Source organism: Pelobates fuscus, chromosome 4 (assembly GCF_036172605.1).
Source record: "Pelobates fuscus isolate aPelFus1 chromosome 4, aPelFus1.pri, whole genome shotgun sequence".
In the NCBI taxonomy this organism is placed as follows: domain Eukaryota; kingdom Metazoa; phylum Chordata; class Amphibia; order Anura; family Pelobatidae; genus Pelobates; species Pelobates fuscus.
Window position 1 is genome coordinate 56,752,989 of NC_086320.1, and position 19,327 is coordinate 56,772,315.

Sequence of the window (19,327 nt, forward strand, 5' to 3'; positions counted from 1 at the left end):
CTGTGAAACAGTTTTGCTTACTTCTGTATAATTATGCTTGTAATTCTGTTTAGTTATTGTTTCTATCACTGCGATTCTGTTGGCGCTATATAAATAAATTATAGTAATCGTGTTGGAGTGATTTATCTGGAAAATCTGACCTAAGTAATGAAGTGTACTTAGGAGAGATACTACCCAGACCCTGGCTCATTCTATCCTGGAAACATGCACACTTTGCGTCCAATGAAAACAGATTTTGTGCGTAACTCCCATAAGCTTCACCAGTGTTTATTTGCATGTTGATAGATACGGCCATCTACTTTACTCAATTTGTGGCTGATTTATAGTGATAGCTTATGATTGTTTTTTTTTTGTTATCATAAATAGCCATGACTGAATTAATTAGACTTTTTCCATATCTATTCCCCTACGATTTAAAGTTATTCATTTGGATGATTTTGTAGATGACTATAAGGTCCACGAACATGAGTAATGCAAGGCACTAAACAAGTCCCAACCCCCCTCCCTGGGCACTCAAAAGTTTATACATTTTCCATCACTTATAAATGAATATAATCCATCTGATTATCTTAATCAACCACCGTTCCACACTTCTCACTGACGGCTCAAACTTTCACTTAATATTTAGTGAAATCCTATGAATCAAGGCAAGTTTAAATTGTATTCCTTCAACATCTTCTAGGAACCATATGGTATACCTGCAATGCTATTTGTCATTCGTTGCTGGTTTGGCTTAGAATTTGTCATGCCCCCCTTCCCACCCTGTACTGGATTGGTTCAAAGCACTTTTCCAACAATAATGTAAATTGAAATAGGATATATAGATCAGAAGCCCCGTCGTGCCATCAAAACATGCTAACTTTTGTTGTGATGTAATCTTTTAATCAACCAAAGGAACACAGAGGGTGAAGCCATCAGAGTTGGTAGAGACTGGTACCATATCTGACAAAGTAAAACATTCTATATAAAACATGATGTTTAGGTAATGATGCCAAGCTGGGGGCAACGATCTAAAGTGGAGCTATTAGTGTGGAAATCAATGGAATAGTAAATCTAAACAATCTGTAACATCCAATGTGTAAGCCAACATAATAAACTTAGAAGAACCTTTGTTTAGATATAGTAATACACGGTGTTCTGCACAATGTCACATATTAATATAAATAAAACAATCAATATATACCCATAGCCTGGGCAAACAGTAGAAACGGGTCATAAAGCCATGCTTTTAACACGGATTCTGGTATAATTCGGCAAGGCTGAGATAATCTTATTGAGGGAGGGATAATTATTCTGAAAGGATCAGAAGTTTACAAAACAGAGGCAAAGTTACCATTGCTAAAAAGCTGTCGGATTTGATCAAACGTCAAATTTATCTGCAGTTATTTGTGTGAAAATCAAGGTTTATCATTAATTGGATCAGTGACCCAGAACAATGTCTAGCATGATGGTGCTAAACGTAATACCTTGCTAATTAGGGACATTTGTGCACTATTGATCTCCTGGCTCTGCACGCTTGTCAGGTTGGCTTCAGTCATACAATGCCTCTTCCATTCAGACTTTCATTCCAGTACAAACAAACTTTACCCTACGTCCATCACAAGTCCAGTCTCTGGGCATGTACCAGGGAGATTAGAAGAGATTGTGAATATGCTAAGTAACACGGTGTGAATCAGCTGACACCAGCACCTACCAACCTTGCTTGTAAAACTACAAGATACATATTAACCCTTCCAGTTCCTCTGTAGTGAGCAGACTTTTTCTTAACATTCTGCAAGAAAAAGGCTGAACGATTACATCCTCTGGTCTGGACTAACATCAGTAGTTTTGGATGGATCAATATGTGGGAAATCAAAATGCTGCTCTCCCACACAGCACTCAAGGGGTTAATAGTTTTGAGTATTTTCACCGATGCCATCTTCCCCAAACTCCGGCCCTCCAGATGTTGCTGAACTACAACTCCCATGATTCTCTGCCTGTCTATTTCATTCATAGAATCATTCAGCAACATCTGGAGGGCCGGAGTTTGGGGAAGCCTGACCTATGCCAATAACAGTAGGATGGTATTATTGAAATGGGACCCTGCAGTAGATGTGCTATTCTGGATATATTAATGGGAGAACTGCAGTGTTTAAGGCACATTGTAGGCAAAAAAAAACCACAATCCACTATAATGAAGTGGTTTTGGTGCACGAATGCTCTCCCTCACTCAAGAACATGTAAAACAATGCAATTTCACAAAAACTGCAGTGTTTATATTTGTCTGATAGCACTCCTGGAGTGTAAGGCAGGGTTACATCCACTAGAGGCTTCTCCTTATGTTGATGCTGAACTCTGTTAATGTTTCTTTAAGCATCTCTTTAATCACGGTGTAATATAAAATATTTATTTATAATGTTAAGGTGCTCCTTTAAGTTACTTGGCTAATCTAAAAAACAGCCAGTAATCAGACTCTATTTGTAATGTACACTTTTTGAACAAGCATAAATACATAAGTATAAAAACTGATTTTGTATTTACTAAAATATGACTGATGCCAGCAGAACAGTTTTGAATCTTACCTGCTCGGAAGAGGGCACCTGCAGCGTAATGCATGGCAAGGGCATGTATAAGCTGTCTGGCAGTGGTAAAGATTGGTCCTCGTTCAAACACTGAGAAGGATAAAGGAGTGTGGTCAGAGGCAATGTAGAGTTTTAAAGAGGCGTGAATGCTAACCAGTAGATTCACGGGTTGTACTGTTAGTTTCCTGAGCTTCACTGGGCGAACTAAAGCCACAGCATACTGTTGGACTTGTTCAGGTAATGTCTGAGGAACTGTGATTCCAGGGCTCTTCACTGTGCTATGAAACAGCTTATCTGGAAGATAGGTGTCAAACAAGGTCTTAACATAATAGACAAATGTGTCTTCCACGTAGAGTCGGGATGGCTTGAGTTCAAAGTTTAGCTCGTTCAGGTCATAAAGGTCTGGCTCGACTGTCAGGTTAATAAAGAGCTTGATGAAGGAACAATCTTTAAAATCTTCTAGTTCTTTTGCAGAAGTGTATAGACTACTTGATTTTGGCCACTTGGCAGCATCACCTCTTTCTTCTTGGCATACCAGTACCGGGAAATGAAAGTTGGACTTGTTGTAGAGTTGGTTGTCCAGTTGCAAGTCTCCGCAGTAGACCTCCAGGCTATAAAACAGTGGTATGCCACACATAACATCAGTCTGCTGTTCTCGACATGGCTGCCTGAGATAGTTACTGACTGGGGCCATGCTGATGAAAATACTGTCAAGTGTAAGGCGTAGCAGCTCAGAGGACATCTTGTAGTTTGTCACATCGTCAAAAATTCCAAGGCTGAGCTGAGTGATGAAGAATTTGAATACAATCCTCTGACTTTGTTTCCTATGAATGAGGCAAATGCAAAAAAATATTAAAGGCAACTAGGTGTCTTCAGACTTTAAATTACACTCAACATTCCACCAACTGCAGAAAAACAAAGAATAAAGACTCTTTGCTCTAAACCAGAAGATCTTAATATTTTTCTCAAGGAGCAGAACAATTATTACCTTACATTGAATTAGCTTGGTGAAACGTTACTCATTTGAAATAAATTTGGCAAATTACATTAGACTCATTCCAATACCAAGGATGCCTCTATTTCATTGGGGATTGCAGAGCTGCTATTGTGCCCAGTTACCTGGATTCTAAAAATACATGGTGCCTTTTTCTGCCAATGTGAATACACTAAGATAACATGTAGACTGTTTTCAGTTCGAACACAAGGGATAATAATCATTGCTTTAAACCATGCCTTAGAAATTTTGTCATTGAAGGTCAGGGACCAGCAAGGTAATAAGGATATTTAGCTTACAATCCTCTTGTAAATATCATTAAGGATTATGTGGTCACAATAAATATAGCAGTTAGTGCTCAAGAGCTTAGTGTAGGGAAGAACTGGAATTAACAGACGTATTCAATAAATCCAATTTAAAGTCTCCTTATTCACTTAATCAATAAATTGGATATTGCCAGTTGATTCCCTACAGCCTGGATAGCCTGAGAGTAATAGGAGCTGCAGACTACCAGAAACTGTAGTTTGCTCTACATTTTGATTTTGGCATGAAACTCACCTTTTCACATTAGTTAAAACAACTATGAATTCTGTATTGTGTTTCTATCGGCAGCTAGTGCTGTGCTAATGCAGATTAATGCATGGAAAAAAGCCAATGGCGGCACTAGCTAACAAATGCCAAGTTAAGTAGTGCCGATGAGTGATTTTTTCCAGTGATTGTATGCACTCACGGCTTTAGCAGGGAGCTTGGGAAACTTACAGAGCCAAAACCATACCAGGGAGCCTTAGCTTGTGAGTGTTATAGACAGGTGATACAAACCTCTCATTTTGGTAAATTGTTTTCAACGTGCACCCAGTGATAGGAGAAAAAAAATATTTTGCAGGTTAAGCAAGCAATAGCTTTAAAAAAAAAAAAAATGATAGTGCTTTTGATAATCTTCTATTTAGTGTGTGTTTGTTTTTGTAAATAGCAATTCAAATTTTATTTTAGATAGTTCTTTAGCATACTGTGTGCTGATTGTTTTAGGTAGCATACATTACTCAATAAAATAACTTGTAGATCGAGTATAGCCCATTGTGTGCATGGCACAGTGTGATTTTGGACATGTGCTGGTGTAGAGATTATTGATCAATTAACCAGATCAAAGAACGGTGCCATGTTATCTTCTAAATATTTATTGACATAATTTACATCCTTTTGGAGGTTAGAATGAAAAATATTGGACTTCTAAATGTAGAACATTTTACTCCCATCGAAATGTGTGCTTGGAATAGAATCGATCCAGCTGTTCATTCTACCCATTGTATGCACAAGACAGATTGCCAATACATTGAATTCAAATATAGCAGAAAGGGTAAGATCTGTCCTGGTATAGACAAGCTTAATTGTCCATTCCTCTGTCCATGGTACTGACACATAGGACAAAGACTTTCCTTTCTATAAAATAACCCAGGTCATGAAATGGACCTCTCCTACACACTAAAAAGCATGGAGCTGTAATGACTCACCTTGGCAGCTCTAATATCTGTAACCCCATGATGGTCAGTTCTCTTTAGGTTCCAGAAATAAATGATGGTCCAGTCACTCAAGGTAAATCCAAAGTGAGCAGGTTTATTGGAGCAGAAGAAAGCAACTTTTCTTCTGCTCCAATAAGAGGTAGAGGTTATGGTGACATCTAGAAGTACAGTGTACTGGGTCTGGTGCAATGTTTGTTGGCCACACAAATGGTTATCAACAGCCAACCATCATATGCGATCTCTGTTACTCAGACTCCCCCCATCTCCATCTAACACACAATACCACAGCAATTGTCAAAGTTCTAATATATCTCCTTGTTACTGATCCTGTGTAATCAACTATAAAAGGTTACCTCAATGTATTGTCTGAAAATAAATTTAAAAAATAAATAAAGAAAATGTTCTTGCTTTGTCCCTTCTCATCACATTACTTGGTTTTAAAGGCAATGGAATCAGTTGTGAATTCTCAACTATTCCCTGCTTGCAGAGTACAATTAGCACATGTAAGGTTTAAAACATTAAAACTTGGGGGGCAGAGCCTGACTGGCAAGCAGAGCAGTCACATGATAAGCTAGCTCCTGCTCATAGCCTGCCTGATAAGCTTTTTAAACTTGAAACAAGTGTACCGCATCGTGGGGACCCATTTGATAATACATTAGGTGTCATTCTGAACCGGAATAACTTCCCTTCAATATTTGGGGCCTTTAAACTTGACGGGCGCTGGATAGACAGGCGCTCTCTGGATTACACATTCGGATATACACTGCAGATTTCTGCACTCCGCCCACCCCCCCCCCCACCGGACCGGTGGGGGTTAACCCGGTCCCCACAGTTGTGCTGAACTGATCCTACAAAGCAGTAGCAGACAGCAGAGATACTCTACTAATCCTGCAGGGCCGAACAACCAACGCCACCATTCCAAGATGGTTGCTGTCATATCCTGGGACCTCCTTGAGGAGTGCATTGACCAGGCCTTTGCACGGATGTGGGAGCGACTCATGGCTGAATTGAGCCTCCAAGCCACGAGATACAGAAGGGGAGAGTTCTCTACAGCCGCAACCAGGTGGAACCCTCGACCCAAAACCTGCTGTGACTCACCAGATCCTGACACCTAAAGCGGGAAGGCGGAGACGGAAACCACGGCAGATGCGCCGTTCAAAACGACTCTGCTCCAGACAAAGCCGACACCTACCTGGGTATCAGTACACATGGAGAAGACTCCACCGATACCGCTCACACCCAGGGGAGGATGAGAGTCCCCAGGTTCGCGCCCGGGTTGCAGACAGCAATCAGACCGTGGGCCACATGTTCAGGACTGTGATAGCACCAGGGGCTGGCAGGGCACTGCCATATGGATTACAAGTACAGCTACTCTGGCGGGCATAAGATAAGCACCCTTCCTAGCATTGGGGTCTGGGTTCCCTGTACTTTAAACTTCAAAAGAGTTCGGACCTACACATCCTATCTCGTGGTAGGGAGTTGGCGTGCTCCTCTTACCTTACACGAAGGTCGGGTGAATAGGGTAAGTTGCTCTGACTTACTCCCTAGGTTTGCAACTTTGGGAGATTATTCACAGCGGCACCCTCTACCTTTACCTAGATGTTTGGCGGGTTTAAGAGCTCCCTCCCCCAGGAACGATATATGTGTTTGGGGTCTGATATTTATTTTTTGATGTTCTACATTTTTTAATTTTTAATTTTGATGTGCACAGTCCTTTGGTTTTTATTTTTGATACACTATCAATATTAGTGTTGGGGGCCCCACACTGTGTATCTTTGAACTTTGGCCTGGACATATATTTTTGTGGCAACATTAATTTTTTTCATTGTATTCATGTTTGATTCATTTTATTGTTTATATATGTATAAATAAATACTTTGTGTATATTTAAATTTTTTATTCAACAGCTGCTGCTTTGGAGTATAATTTCTAGTGGTCATATTTTGATTTGGAGCGCTCACATACCATTGTTGGTTTCCCTGTACTTTCCCTGCTGTAGACCTCTAAGCTCATACTAAGCAGCTGTTACTGTGACCTGAGATATCTATGTTTCCTGTAATACATTTAGGTTGGCACTAGTGGCCTATATCTTTTCTATGACCCCAACATGATTATAACTTTGGCATTACGCCTTCTCTACGTTAACAACTTGTTACTGAAAGCATTCTTAGATCTATCTAGAGTAGGACCAACTCATGCCATGCAATATGTTTATTCTCATTTAATATCATTACCTAAAAAAATGTGCTATTGTCTCAATGCCATGCATAAGTATTCCTATGTTTGAAATGAATATGCTTGTGTTCGCTGTTGTGGCACCAAAAGCCTCTCTGCGATAATGTGCACAACAAAAATTAAGAATTATAAAAAAAATAAACATTAAAACTTGCTAGCTACATACCTGTTAAGACTTGTTAGCACAGGTCCTGCTCTACCTTTTGGCGAAAGGGTAAGGATCATTGTGCCACAGTGTTGGACCACATCCACATGCACATATCCATATCCTGCCAGGAACACCACCTACAAACATGGGTGATAATGTTAGAGTGCTAGCATAGCCAGTACTTTACATTCTGCTAAAAAAAACATTGTCTGCATTGCTCAACATGTTTTATAGCAGATGTCTTCAGTCTTCTTTTCCATAAATCCCAATTAAGCCTGTAACTAGAACCGTTATGTCACAAACAATATACATTTATTCTGCTTGATTGCCCTTGAGACATAATTTCCATCAGAGCACAAACGATAAGGCAAATCTAAGATGACAAATTTTGACTTCCAGCAGATAATGAGATGATGCTTTTTTGTTATGATACATGGTAATTCAACGAATATGACAAGCCTATTCAGATTTAAGTAATGGTTTATAAAATACTGTATGTGCTCACTGACATGTGATGAACATTGTTTAAAATATGTTTTACTCAATAAGACTTTCCCCTTATACACCACAAATTGACAGAGCTTGTACCAAGACAATAGTTTACGTCTAAGTGATTGCTTAGAGGCAGTGCTCCTCAAAGACATTCCTGAAGATATCCTCATCGGGTTGTGTTTTCAGGAGCACAGGTAACCACCATCACAATAAATGCCATGGAGAGGAGATGGTCAGCTGCACCTGATTCTTGGATTCTGAGAGGAGTGGTCGATCCAAAATCTAACGTCTACCTTATGTTCTATCAGAGGATGCATGGGATTGGATCTATGTGAGCTGTTCAAAGTCACCACATCCTGTACTACACACAGAGTATAGAAATATGAGGATATACCCATGCCATATTCTGTGGGAGGAGAGATGACAAATCTATATCTCCCAGGCACCGATACCATGCTTCCTTCGACAGATCATCCTGGATTTTGAACCTCTCATTTTCCTGGCACCAAAAGCAAATCAAAACGTGTGGAGGACCAGTAGTGGTGTGAAGTCCATGTGGTTACTACTGCCCTGTTAAATGTCATTTACACAGGGGGCATTACTTGTAGTGTCACATGATAACACTGTGAAAGCCTGCCTTACTGGGAGAACTTTGATGATTCAGCTGGGGCACACCGCTCTAAGGGATTACCTGAGGACCCTGGTTATTGATGTCCATCATGTCACTCCATTCTGCTGTACTTTCATCAGACGCCAAGACTTTCAGGAAAATGCTCGGCAGTAAATCTTTGGTTTTGCAGTCAGGAAAATTTGACAACTGATGATAAAACTCATGGTGAACGGAGCAGTCGGCTGGGATTTTCCTGCAATACACTTTGAACTTTGGCGTTTCTGAAAGAAAAGCAGAGCAAGAATTTTCATCAGGGTTGTTGAAGAGTTTGTAAGAAGGACAGGTACAAATGGAATGGAATGAAAATACTCTAATTTACAGGTCACACCGGGTGCGAAGTGATCAGGATTTTTACAGAATAGTCAGTCCCTCTTTTTGACCTTTTTGAATCTGTGATTGTTTAAAAAAGGTTTTACTGTTATTTTTAATATACTTGTGTTTGTACTTTTTCAAACAACTCTCTGTATTTACCTAGTACATCACATAGTCACAGGCCTAGGGGATTGTGAGGGGTGTAAATACAATTGACTAGTGAAGACAGACAGACACGTAGAGGAAGTTTAGCAAAAAAAAAGTGGGGTAAGTAGGTACCCCTAAAAACTAATGTACAGACCAGACTAATAATGTCCTGTTTCACTGCAGATGCACTGCAATCATGACTTTTAAAGTATTTGTGAAATGGTATCATTAACTAATATTGATTGACAATAAAAATGTATGATGATGTATTAATTAGTCTGTGGATCTCATACAGAGGAACGAAAAGTACAGACAGGCCAAAAGACTCCTTAGTGACAGACTGATCGATCACTGGTTGGTTTATTAATGAAGAAGTGTACAGTCACTAAGAAGGACATTGCTGCTAGAAAAAAGGTTTTTCAGTTTTGTTTTTTTACATTTTACTGAAAGAACCCTGGTGAATAAGAAGTGTTTGTCTCTTGTACAATAATACTACTGAAATTACAGTTTCTACAGAATATGATAGTGCAATGATGAAAACGTGAGCTAAAACACAGCTCTGATTAAAAAAAAAAAAACAAACAAAAAAATACCTTTAATGTTTTCTTTCAGAAGCAATGCAACTGAGCATCTGTTGTGAATTATAATGCGAGGACTTGGGTCTTCAGTAAGAGTTAGGTAAGTCACACCGAGATGCTCCTGATAAGTCAGCACTAAAGCCCTTTATAGAAAGAGAGAGGGAACCCATCCATTCCATTAAAATATTGTCTACTGATTAAAAGTGTATCAGTCATTTACTAACTACAATGTAACAATCTATTTATGTAAACGTATACAGTTAACATTCTCCAAGTTTATATATTACTCTAGTTATAGCAATTGTCTTAATTTGGTACTTTCATCTATAGTGCACTACCTTTTGTGTACTCTCTATATCAGGGATGGATAACTTTGAGCCCTTTAGACATTTTAGAACGCTATTTCTAGTGATGCAAAACCAAGCTTGCCAAGACAAGAGTTAGTCTTGAATGGTATATAAAAGTCCATAAGTTAAAGGGACACTATAGTCACCAGAACAACTACAGCTTATTGAATTTGTTCTGGTGAGTAGAATCCTTACCTTCAGGCTTTTTGCTGTAAACACTGTCTTTTCAGAGAAAATGCAGTGCTTACATTAGAGCCTAGTGATAACTTGCTGGCCACTACTTAGATGGCTGTTAGAGATCCTTCCTGGGTCATGGCTGCCTAAAATGCATCCAAACATTCAGTGTCTCCTCCCTCTGCATGCAGACAGTGACCTTTCCTCATCGAGATTAATTGATTCAATTCATCTCTATGAGGAGATGCTGATTGGCCAGGGCTGTGTTTGAATCATGCTGGCTCTGCCCCTGATCTGCCTCCTTGTCAGTCTCAGCCAATCCTATGGGGAAGCATTGTGATTGGATCAGGCAACCACTTCTGCTGGCAGGCAGTGGGAAGGTCTAAAGGAAACAGAGCCAGAGCTAGCAGCTCCATACTTGAATACAAGTAAGATTTTAAAAAAATCTAGGGAGGCATGGGGGGGACCAGGGTGGCTAGATGGTGGTTTTAGCCCTATAGGGTCAGGAATACATGTTTGTGTTCCTGACCCTATAGTGCTCCATTAAACAATACGCAATTGTCTAATATGAAGATGGTATGAGATAGGTAAAAGAAAAAGGATAAAAGCATACTTTGTGCACAATTCACTTTTACAGCACTCTGCCACAGGCACTGCCACACTCTGCCTGGGGAGCTCTGGACGTATCATGACTGGCAAGCTCCAACATTCGGCACTACCCGCTCCGACACTCGGGCAAAGGCTCAGCAGGACGGATTTCTGAAGGGACGACACCTCGACTGCTACGTGACTTGCGTCGGACACTAAATCCCAGCAAGGGAGTGTGTTGGACTTTATGGTAGGATGTTCCCCAGCTGGACTAACACTGAAAACAGCATTATCTGGTACAGGCACATACTATGAAAGGAAGAAAGAAAGAAAAAAAAATCAAGAAAAAAAAAAATACAAAAATGATAAGTTTGATCAAAAGAAACAGATGATTCAGTCCACCGAGCTTTGACTTATTATTATGAGTTGGACATTTGAAGCCAAACATTGGATTGTTGAAGGACTGCCAGATTTCAGAGTGCAAAGATATCATTTTTCCTTAGGCTTTAAACATAGTTCACTGAAAGGTAATGCCGATCAGCATTTGACTAAGTAACAGGTGAAACACAATTATTTTTGTAAAAACACTTACGTTTCTAGCATATTGTAGACAGATAAACGCAGTAGACGACAAGCAAGCACTTGATATTGGACAAATTCCACCATAACCTTCACACAGCTGTGGACATGTCCCATACTGAGTCATCACCCTTTACTTATCAAGTCATGTGCATATATATATGTGTCTAACCCAATCCCGTTTCAGGCAATTGTTTTAATTTTCACAAAAACTTTTTAAAATTCTTTATTTTTGAGGTGCAGTTAAACATACACCGAGTGACACTGACATATAGATAAGATACATTGTCAAGAGGAACTGCACATATTTTTTTGAAATCGTGGTACAATAACTAGTAGCAGTGCAAGCGTTTACACCTAGCCTTATACCTTTACTTTAAGATGGACTAGCGTTCATTATCACGTATGTTGAAACCTGCGCTCAAACTCCCACTACTGTTGGGCGGCAGCAACGACCATAGTACACATCAGCCCCAATACATACAGTAAAAACCAAAAGAAAAGAGTTACCTGCGCTCTTCCCAAACCCCTATGTTTATTTAAACAAATGGAGGTTTTTAGTTACTCCAATGGCCATGAGGGACTTTAGCCCACCTGCCACGTCAAGGCAAACCTCTCAGGTGGGTACTACACCAACCATTCACCTTGCTTCCTTGAGCTTTTGGCAAAGATATCTCTAATGAGACAGAGAGGGGGATTTTTTTATATATCCACCCCTACATACTTGTTAACCCTTAATATTAATAATATATTATTCAAATAAATTAGTATATATAGCTATAGTGAGTGTGACGCGTAAGGAGGCATCGATTTATCATTTAGAGTAAGTAATCAGAACTCTATTAGCCTATATGCGTGCCATTGCAGTGTTAGACAGCCGTGGACTGGTGCACTAAGAAAAGTTAAACGTAATTAACTGAGGTAAAGAACATGTTACAACTTTAACTAAGCATGTCACATTACTAGTCGGCCAACTTATAGCAACTCTTATTACTAGCCGGACAACTTATATCAGCTCTTATTATTAGCCGGCCAACTTATATCAACACAGGATTTAAGCGGAATGCTCAGAACGGATCCACGCCGACTCAAGGTTTTTAGTTACCCTTAGTTAACAAGGGGGCAGCGGGGAAGGGAGGGGGAGGGAGGGGGAGGGAGGGTTGAGAACCCTGTTTTAATTGTTACGTCCTGTAATGTTGGTAAATGGAAAATATTTTCACTAAGTACCCCAAAACAAATGAAGACTAACCTCCTCTTCTGAATCCTGGGGTGCTAGAGACATCTGTGGGCTGTAATAGACCTTCAGTTGGGTATTGTTAATGACCGTGGTCTTGTCCTCAATCTGCAGAATCTGGATTCCATGTCGAACCATCGAAGAAACACAGAATTGGCAGAGCTGCAAAAACAACAATGTCAGGCAGGAAGGGACGAGGAAAGCAACCCACCACAATCTCTATATCAGTTATAGGTCCTTCTTTGCTCCCCCCCCCCCCCCTAAGTTCAAAATCAAGTATCATAGTATTAATGGAATGGTGGCAAAACTCTAGAATGAACTTAATTTAAAGTGTTGCAAGGCTTTCTGTATGTATGACGTGCTGCAAACCTTGCGATTGAAGTTAATCAGGTGTTACAGGAAAGGGATGCAAAATGTCAGGTTGAACTTGGCAGACTCATCCGTGATTCTCTCTGGGGGAAGATGATCCTCTTATCTCACCAGCTCTATTTGCTCCAGATATCAAAAGATGAATCATAAACTCATAACCCATTTGTACAGGACTCCACATGCTTATTTAGGATACCAGGGAATTATGCATCTCAATGAGGTGTTGCCAGGGTGGGGTGGGAACGACTATGTATTTGGTGGTCTTGTGGTAAAATTGTCCTATTTCTCCTCATTTGAGCAGGGTCCTCTTTAACCTATTGCTCCTGTACGTTTTTCTAATTGTCTTTTATTGTTAAATCTATCTCTTATAATATTGTAAAGCACTACGGAATATGTTGGCGCTATATAAATGGCAATAATAATAATAACGGGACTGACCCACAACTCTTGAACCTATGTTGCTACAATTGAAAAGTTTAACCATATGTGGGCTCCATGGTATCAATACATGCACGGTTATTAACTAAACCCCAAATTTTCACGAAATCCAAAACGGAGGCATAAATTGTGACTATCGCTGAGTTGGATAATATTCCATATCAGCTGTTTTACCTCAGTTTTTTTCCAAGCACTTAGACCATAGAATCAATCCCTTACATAACCAAACATTATTTACACAAGAAACGTAAAGTGGCTCTGTCACCTCAAACTTACCTTTCTCCTATTGTTTCTTATTCTCTTCCTGTTTCTTTTCTTCATTAATAGCATAAGACAAAGCATAAGACAAAGTAGGAACTATTTTGTCTTATGTATTTTTCCTGCACTTGACAATCTTGACAAAGGGTGAATCTTAAGGCAGGCTCCACTTCCTTTGTTAGTTTGACAAGAATCCCTTTTTTTGTGTCCAGATCTAGGACAGGGCATTTTGCCTCTGCAAGAGAGCTTTGACAACAACCTGGGCATGCAAGCCTTCGCTAACTGACTAACATGACCCTTTTCAGGTGCACCGGCTGCTGTGCATCAACAGCAATATGTGCATGCATTATGTCACCCACTGGTCCATTCTTCTACTCTGCCTTAAAACGTCTCACACCCAGCGGCAGAACTACCTGGGCCAACACCTTGGAGGGGGCGGGAGGCACATCAGGTGGCGACAGTACACACAAATACACCCCCCCTACATGCACACACACATAGTCCATACAAAGACATGCAAACACACAAACATTACCTCACAAACACATCCAGGCAAGGATTAGCAAATAGTAGATCCCAAGCCAGCAAAACATCAAGTTATACAACAGATATGGATCTCTCGGCCACCCTCACGCTAGTGGGGGGCCCAAACGAAATTCTTGCACCAGGGCTCTCTACATTATTTCCGCAACTGCTCACACCAATCCACCCATCAGAACATAGAAGCACTTGGTGGGCAGCGATGTGTAGGAAATAGATAATGGGGAGGAGAGGGCTGTACAGGGAACTACTGGAGAAAGCAGGCAACACTGTAAGAAAAAAGGCTACACAATGCTTTGCAGCACGGGGCTCTGTGTAGGAAGGTAACTCTACTGGTTAGAAGCTCAAGAATAAAAGACGCAAACTCTGACTATATAGGTTGTTTATCTCTATTTGGTAGAGATACAAAAAAAAAAGTTTGGATACTTTTCTGGAAAAAAAATGAATATTCATGCATATAATTAATATGCAGATGAATATCATGCTGATCCCCGCATATTTCTGATTGCCAGTATGGAGTCAAGAGTCCCTCTTTGTGGCACATTCAAAGGATTTCCTTTCTTTTCAAGCAACAGCATAAACAGATCTGTGAAAAGTTGAACTTAATGGTCTTTTACAAACTAGAATACTACACGACTATGTAACCTACACAACGATTTAAGCTTCTCGTATGGTAACACTCAGGATTCTGGAACACTGCGTTCACTGATCCAGCAAGCAAAGAGTTTAGCTACGAGGTATACGTCATGACATCTGCAGAGCACTTTGTAATATAAATGATCACCATGTTCTGTTTTCCCCCTTTCTCCAGGACATTCTCCACTTGTTTAAAAGATAAATAAATCTTTTATATCAAATTACTCTTTTGGCTAGTAAGTTCAGCCATGATTTAAAATATACGAGGGAACAACCTGAGAAGAGAGTAATGACTTTGACATGGATCGGCAGCTACGTTTCTTTGGCCAGTTTGATAAATGGAGCCGTCTGAAAGAGACCTGAGAGGATTTTGAGGAAGTATGTGAGGCGCGATATTGTTTATGACGTTTGGAAACAGAAGGAAGAAAAAGAACTGGAAAGGCCAGTAGTTTGAAAGACAAGAACACAATTCCAAAAGAACAGGTGTATATGCTGTTCAGTTAAAGGAATGGAAGCCAAGCACAGACGAGATGAGGAAATGTTCAACGAGACATGGATTCTGGACTAATTCTTGCGTACTGAGGATTATTAAGAACCGACAGACTGAAGAATGATTGAGCATTTTCCCTCCTTGCGTAAACGGCAGATATTTCAATATATTTGAAAATGCAGTTGACAACACGTAGGATGTTGGAGAAAATTTAATGTCAGGGTTTTATAGTTTGTATTTCATTTTTGCCATTACCGATTCGCAAAAGGTGAAAAGAACACAATTGTTCCATTTGACAGCAATATTTGGCCTTATTACTAACACTAGGTAGACAAGTGCAAAAATGCATCTTATAGCATTTACATAAAATACCAATTGATTATTCTCCCCTCTCCACCCATGATGGTAGATGGTTGATTTTTACCTTTGAGATATATAACTGTAGTTAAATTAATTCTAGCATCCTAAAATGTTACATTTTAAAGAATTTTTAAATATAATTAATTGGAGCCAAGAGAGATAAAAATGATGCTTATGCGCTCCTTGAGAAACACAAGGTTGAGTCTGATGTCCACTATGTTTACCGTGCGGTTAAGAATACACATCCCATCAATCCATTGTGAACATCATTTCAATCAGATACCACCATAAGTCTGCATTTTACAGTTTTTACCAACAGATTCAGCTACAGTTAGAATCAGCTACATTCCCACCTGTGAAAATCAAATTCCAAGCTTCTCTTTCGAGAACCCTGACAATGCTTTGTGAATACGGTATCCTGGAATCAGTCAGACGCATAGTAACCAATGTGTCTCACGTCAAGGTATCAACAAATGTCCTACCTGTCTGCCTCCTGCATGCCCAATCCCCCAATTTATCCAAATTTACAACTACTTATCTGTAGTTCTGCTTTTTTTGTTACACCAGATGAGTCAGTGGCCAGAGTGTTAGACAGCACAGTTACTCTTAAAAGACTATTCACAAATACCTGCTGTAGTAGGCAGGGCTGACGACCGATACAGACACTGAAATCAGAATGATAAGTGAGGAGAAGAAATCTGTCTAAACTATTAGTGAGGTAAAAGGGATGGTGATATCAACACAAGATAAATAATGTTCAAGACTAGTAGCTCAGAAACAGTAGCAAATAAAGCCAGGGCCAACAGAAACAAAGTTCTGGAGCAATATTAAGGTTTTGATGTCAGACTCAGAAGATTAACGGATTAAATCCAGATTCAGAAACTGCGGTTAGAAGAGGTGAGACTGCATCAAATCAGTGCAAAGCAGAGGGTAGGTAGGCCCAAACTGGATTACAGTCAGTTATCAGTTTAGGATGATAACATAATAATCTGCAGGTTCCTCAGAGTGTCTCTCTTTACATGTTTATTGCTTTACTTTACCGACTATGTCACCATATGCATTAAAACTTTCTTTAGTTTCAAACCTTTTTATTTATTTTTCATGGTAAGATTCTTTAATATTGGATAAATTCCAGAAGTATAAAACCACATATAGCATAAAGCATGGGTTACAAGGGTTACATTGCACGACAATATTGTATTAGGAGGCTTAGCAAGTTAGAACTATTCCATGGATTCGCCAGTTAGTGTTATCAGCCTCATACAGTACTAGTAATAGTACTGGGCAGGTAAAAAAAAAATCTAAAATCTAAATAATTAACAGGAAACTCCTGTCTCTGTATTATTATTAAACAAATGCATTTATAGTCTTTTTGCAATGATGTATTACCAATGTAATGTAGAACTCAAAGATCTAATGTCCTTTTCAGCAATGTCAACTGCTGGCAATTAGGGGCCACACCTCCCTGATTATATTCACATTTACTTTACAGACGGGAACGGAATGTCAAACATTTCCTTTACATTGGTACTTGATAATAAGGGTACATAAGCCCAGCTTTTTCAATAGCACAAAACATAAATGAAGCAGTGTGGCCACTAAAATATTTCAATAGAGTAATAGCAATTTAATTCAATTTCCCTAACCTTTTGATGTCCTGGGAAAGCACCCAGTTTGATGCTGGCATCAACAAAGCCTTCTTCATCCAAGGTGACGACTTCCCCATTATCCGCATCCTTCCATTTTGGTGACGTCATGTCATGAACCAGTCTTATGGCCACAGACTTGTGCACGGTGTTTGTGTTGGCCCAGTAAATCCCTATTTGAAAAGCTTCCTAAAAAATACAAAAGCAATACTCATTAAACACTACGGGGTCTTTCTTACCATTCAATTTCCTTCCTCAAAGGCTTTGCGAACATCTTCACTGACAGATTGAATTACTAAATATAACACAGGGTCTTAAGCAGTACTTTGGAAAAAAATAAGAATGTTCTTAGAAGTAATAACATAGGCATATTGATAAATGTTGGCTCTTTTTTCATACTGCTTCCGTCTTGAAAACCTAGTGGGTTGATGAAACAGAGCAGGGCATCGATACCTCTTTGTTAGCAGCGTCCAGGCCACAATACCTACAGTGAACGTTCAAAGTATAACGAGCCACTGCTTCTTACAAAAAGAAACAATTCAAGAATGTTGTCAAAATGTGATGAAAAACAGCAACTTGACCGACATATACACAAAGCAGACATTTTCAGAAAAAATTTCTCCGATTATAGAAATGCATACATTAACGGGCAAGCTATATTGGAAAGCTTGTTCACTGTGACTGGCTTGCATAGCCTCCCAAGGTCTGATGTTGGTGTTTTCCATACCGACGTATCTAACCTTGTCTAACTTGAACATTCCAGGATAGCCTCACAAGTCCTTTGAGTTATAACTACATTAAATGCTCCATGGGATTATGTAAACTGTTCACACTCAAACAAAAACAAGTCAGAATCTTAAATGCTAGTTGAATTACAACTTCAAAACAAGATTAACAGAATTATTTACTTAATGGGGGAGTTGTCAGGAATTGAAAGTGGATTTGAACTTTAAGTCAAAAATAACCAATCTGGTAAAATTCTCTAAGTCAGCTGTGCTTTTAGTTGGGCTACTATGGCCTTAATTTTTAAATTTACTATGAATTCACTGTAAATTCCAGACAACTCTCTTTTTAGTAAATATCCCTGTAGGAAAATTACAAGAAACATATAAATAAGCAACTACAAATTGTATTATTGCAACCACATAATTTAATTATTTGATGATAATTAGAATTTCGAAAGGGCTCTATCTGGTACTTATATTGGGAACAATATGGACAATACGGATAGTAAAGAAAAGAAAAACATATCCTTGCTATAACTACATTTTGCACACAGGCCTTTTATTCCATGTAACAATGAATGCACGTCGACATTACGTTGTATTCAGGTTTAGATTCTGTTCTTGCTTTTTAAACAAATAACAAGAAATTGTAGATGGATAAAGGACACAATTGCCAAACAATCACCACACACACTGACAACGCTTGCATGGCCCCTTCCACAGTGTTGGTGCTCCGTTAAAGCAGGCAACACAATTCAGTGTAAATCCACATTATTAAAGGAAAGACCACACCAAAAATAAATTTTAAATGAACCTTAATCATGCAATATGATTACATCTCACCTAAGCTGAAACTTTGCCTTTTTGGGCTGTCTGTCCCTCAATTAATGTGGACTTTCAACAACAATGCATTGTGTTGCACATCTTCATCATTCTAAATTTGACAAACACTTTTTGATTGAAGAAGCACTCCATTCTCCTGAAGCACTTCAGCTTGAAGATCCCCTCCGTATTATTTTATAAATGTCCTTAGTTAAACCCTCCCAGTTGTCCATCAAACAGTTGGGAGGGTTTCCTGCCTCACTCACTTTAAACTATCGTTAAAGACGAAAGCAAGGCTTCTCATGTAGACGTATTAAAACCAATGCTTATATACGAAAAGCATTGGATTAAGGGCAATTGCCATGCATGTAGCTTAAGTTTCCAGTAAACTCAGCAAAGGCAGATTGGGATACATCGAGGAGACATTGACTGCCTTGGTGAGAAGACAAGTAAAATGTGATTTTATC

General features: G+C 39.3%; 1 protein-coding gene across 1 annotated transcript in view; it reads right to left on the reverse strand.

The window, feature by feature from the left end:
* Positions 1–19,327, reverse strand: part of VPS13B (vacuolar protein sorting 13 homolog B) — an 843,188-nt gene that overhangs the window by 40,229 nt on the left and 783,632 nt on the right. Inside the window, exons 50-56 of the mRNA XM_063451210.1 lie at positions 17,314–17,502; positions 12,592–12,738; positions 10,789–11,072; positions 9,670–9,797; positions 8,639–8,838; positions 7,474–7,592; positions 2,562–3,385 (exon numbers count right to left, since the gene is read on the reverse strand). Coding sequence (XP_063307280.1) covers positions 2,562–3,385; positions 7,474–7,592; positions 8,639–8,838; positions 9,670–9,797; positions 10,789–11,072; positions 12,592–12,738; positions 17,314–17,502 — 1,891 coding nt within the window. The remainder of the gene's footprint in view (positions 1–2,561; positions 3,386–7,473; positions 7,593–8,638; positions 8,839–9,669; positions 9,798–10,788; positions 11,073–12,591; positions 12,739–17,313; positions 17,503–19,327) is intronic.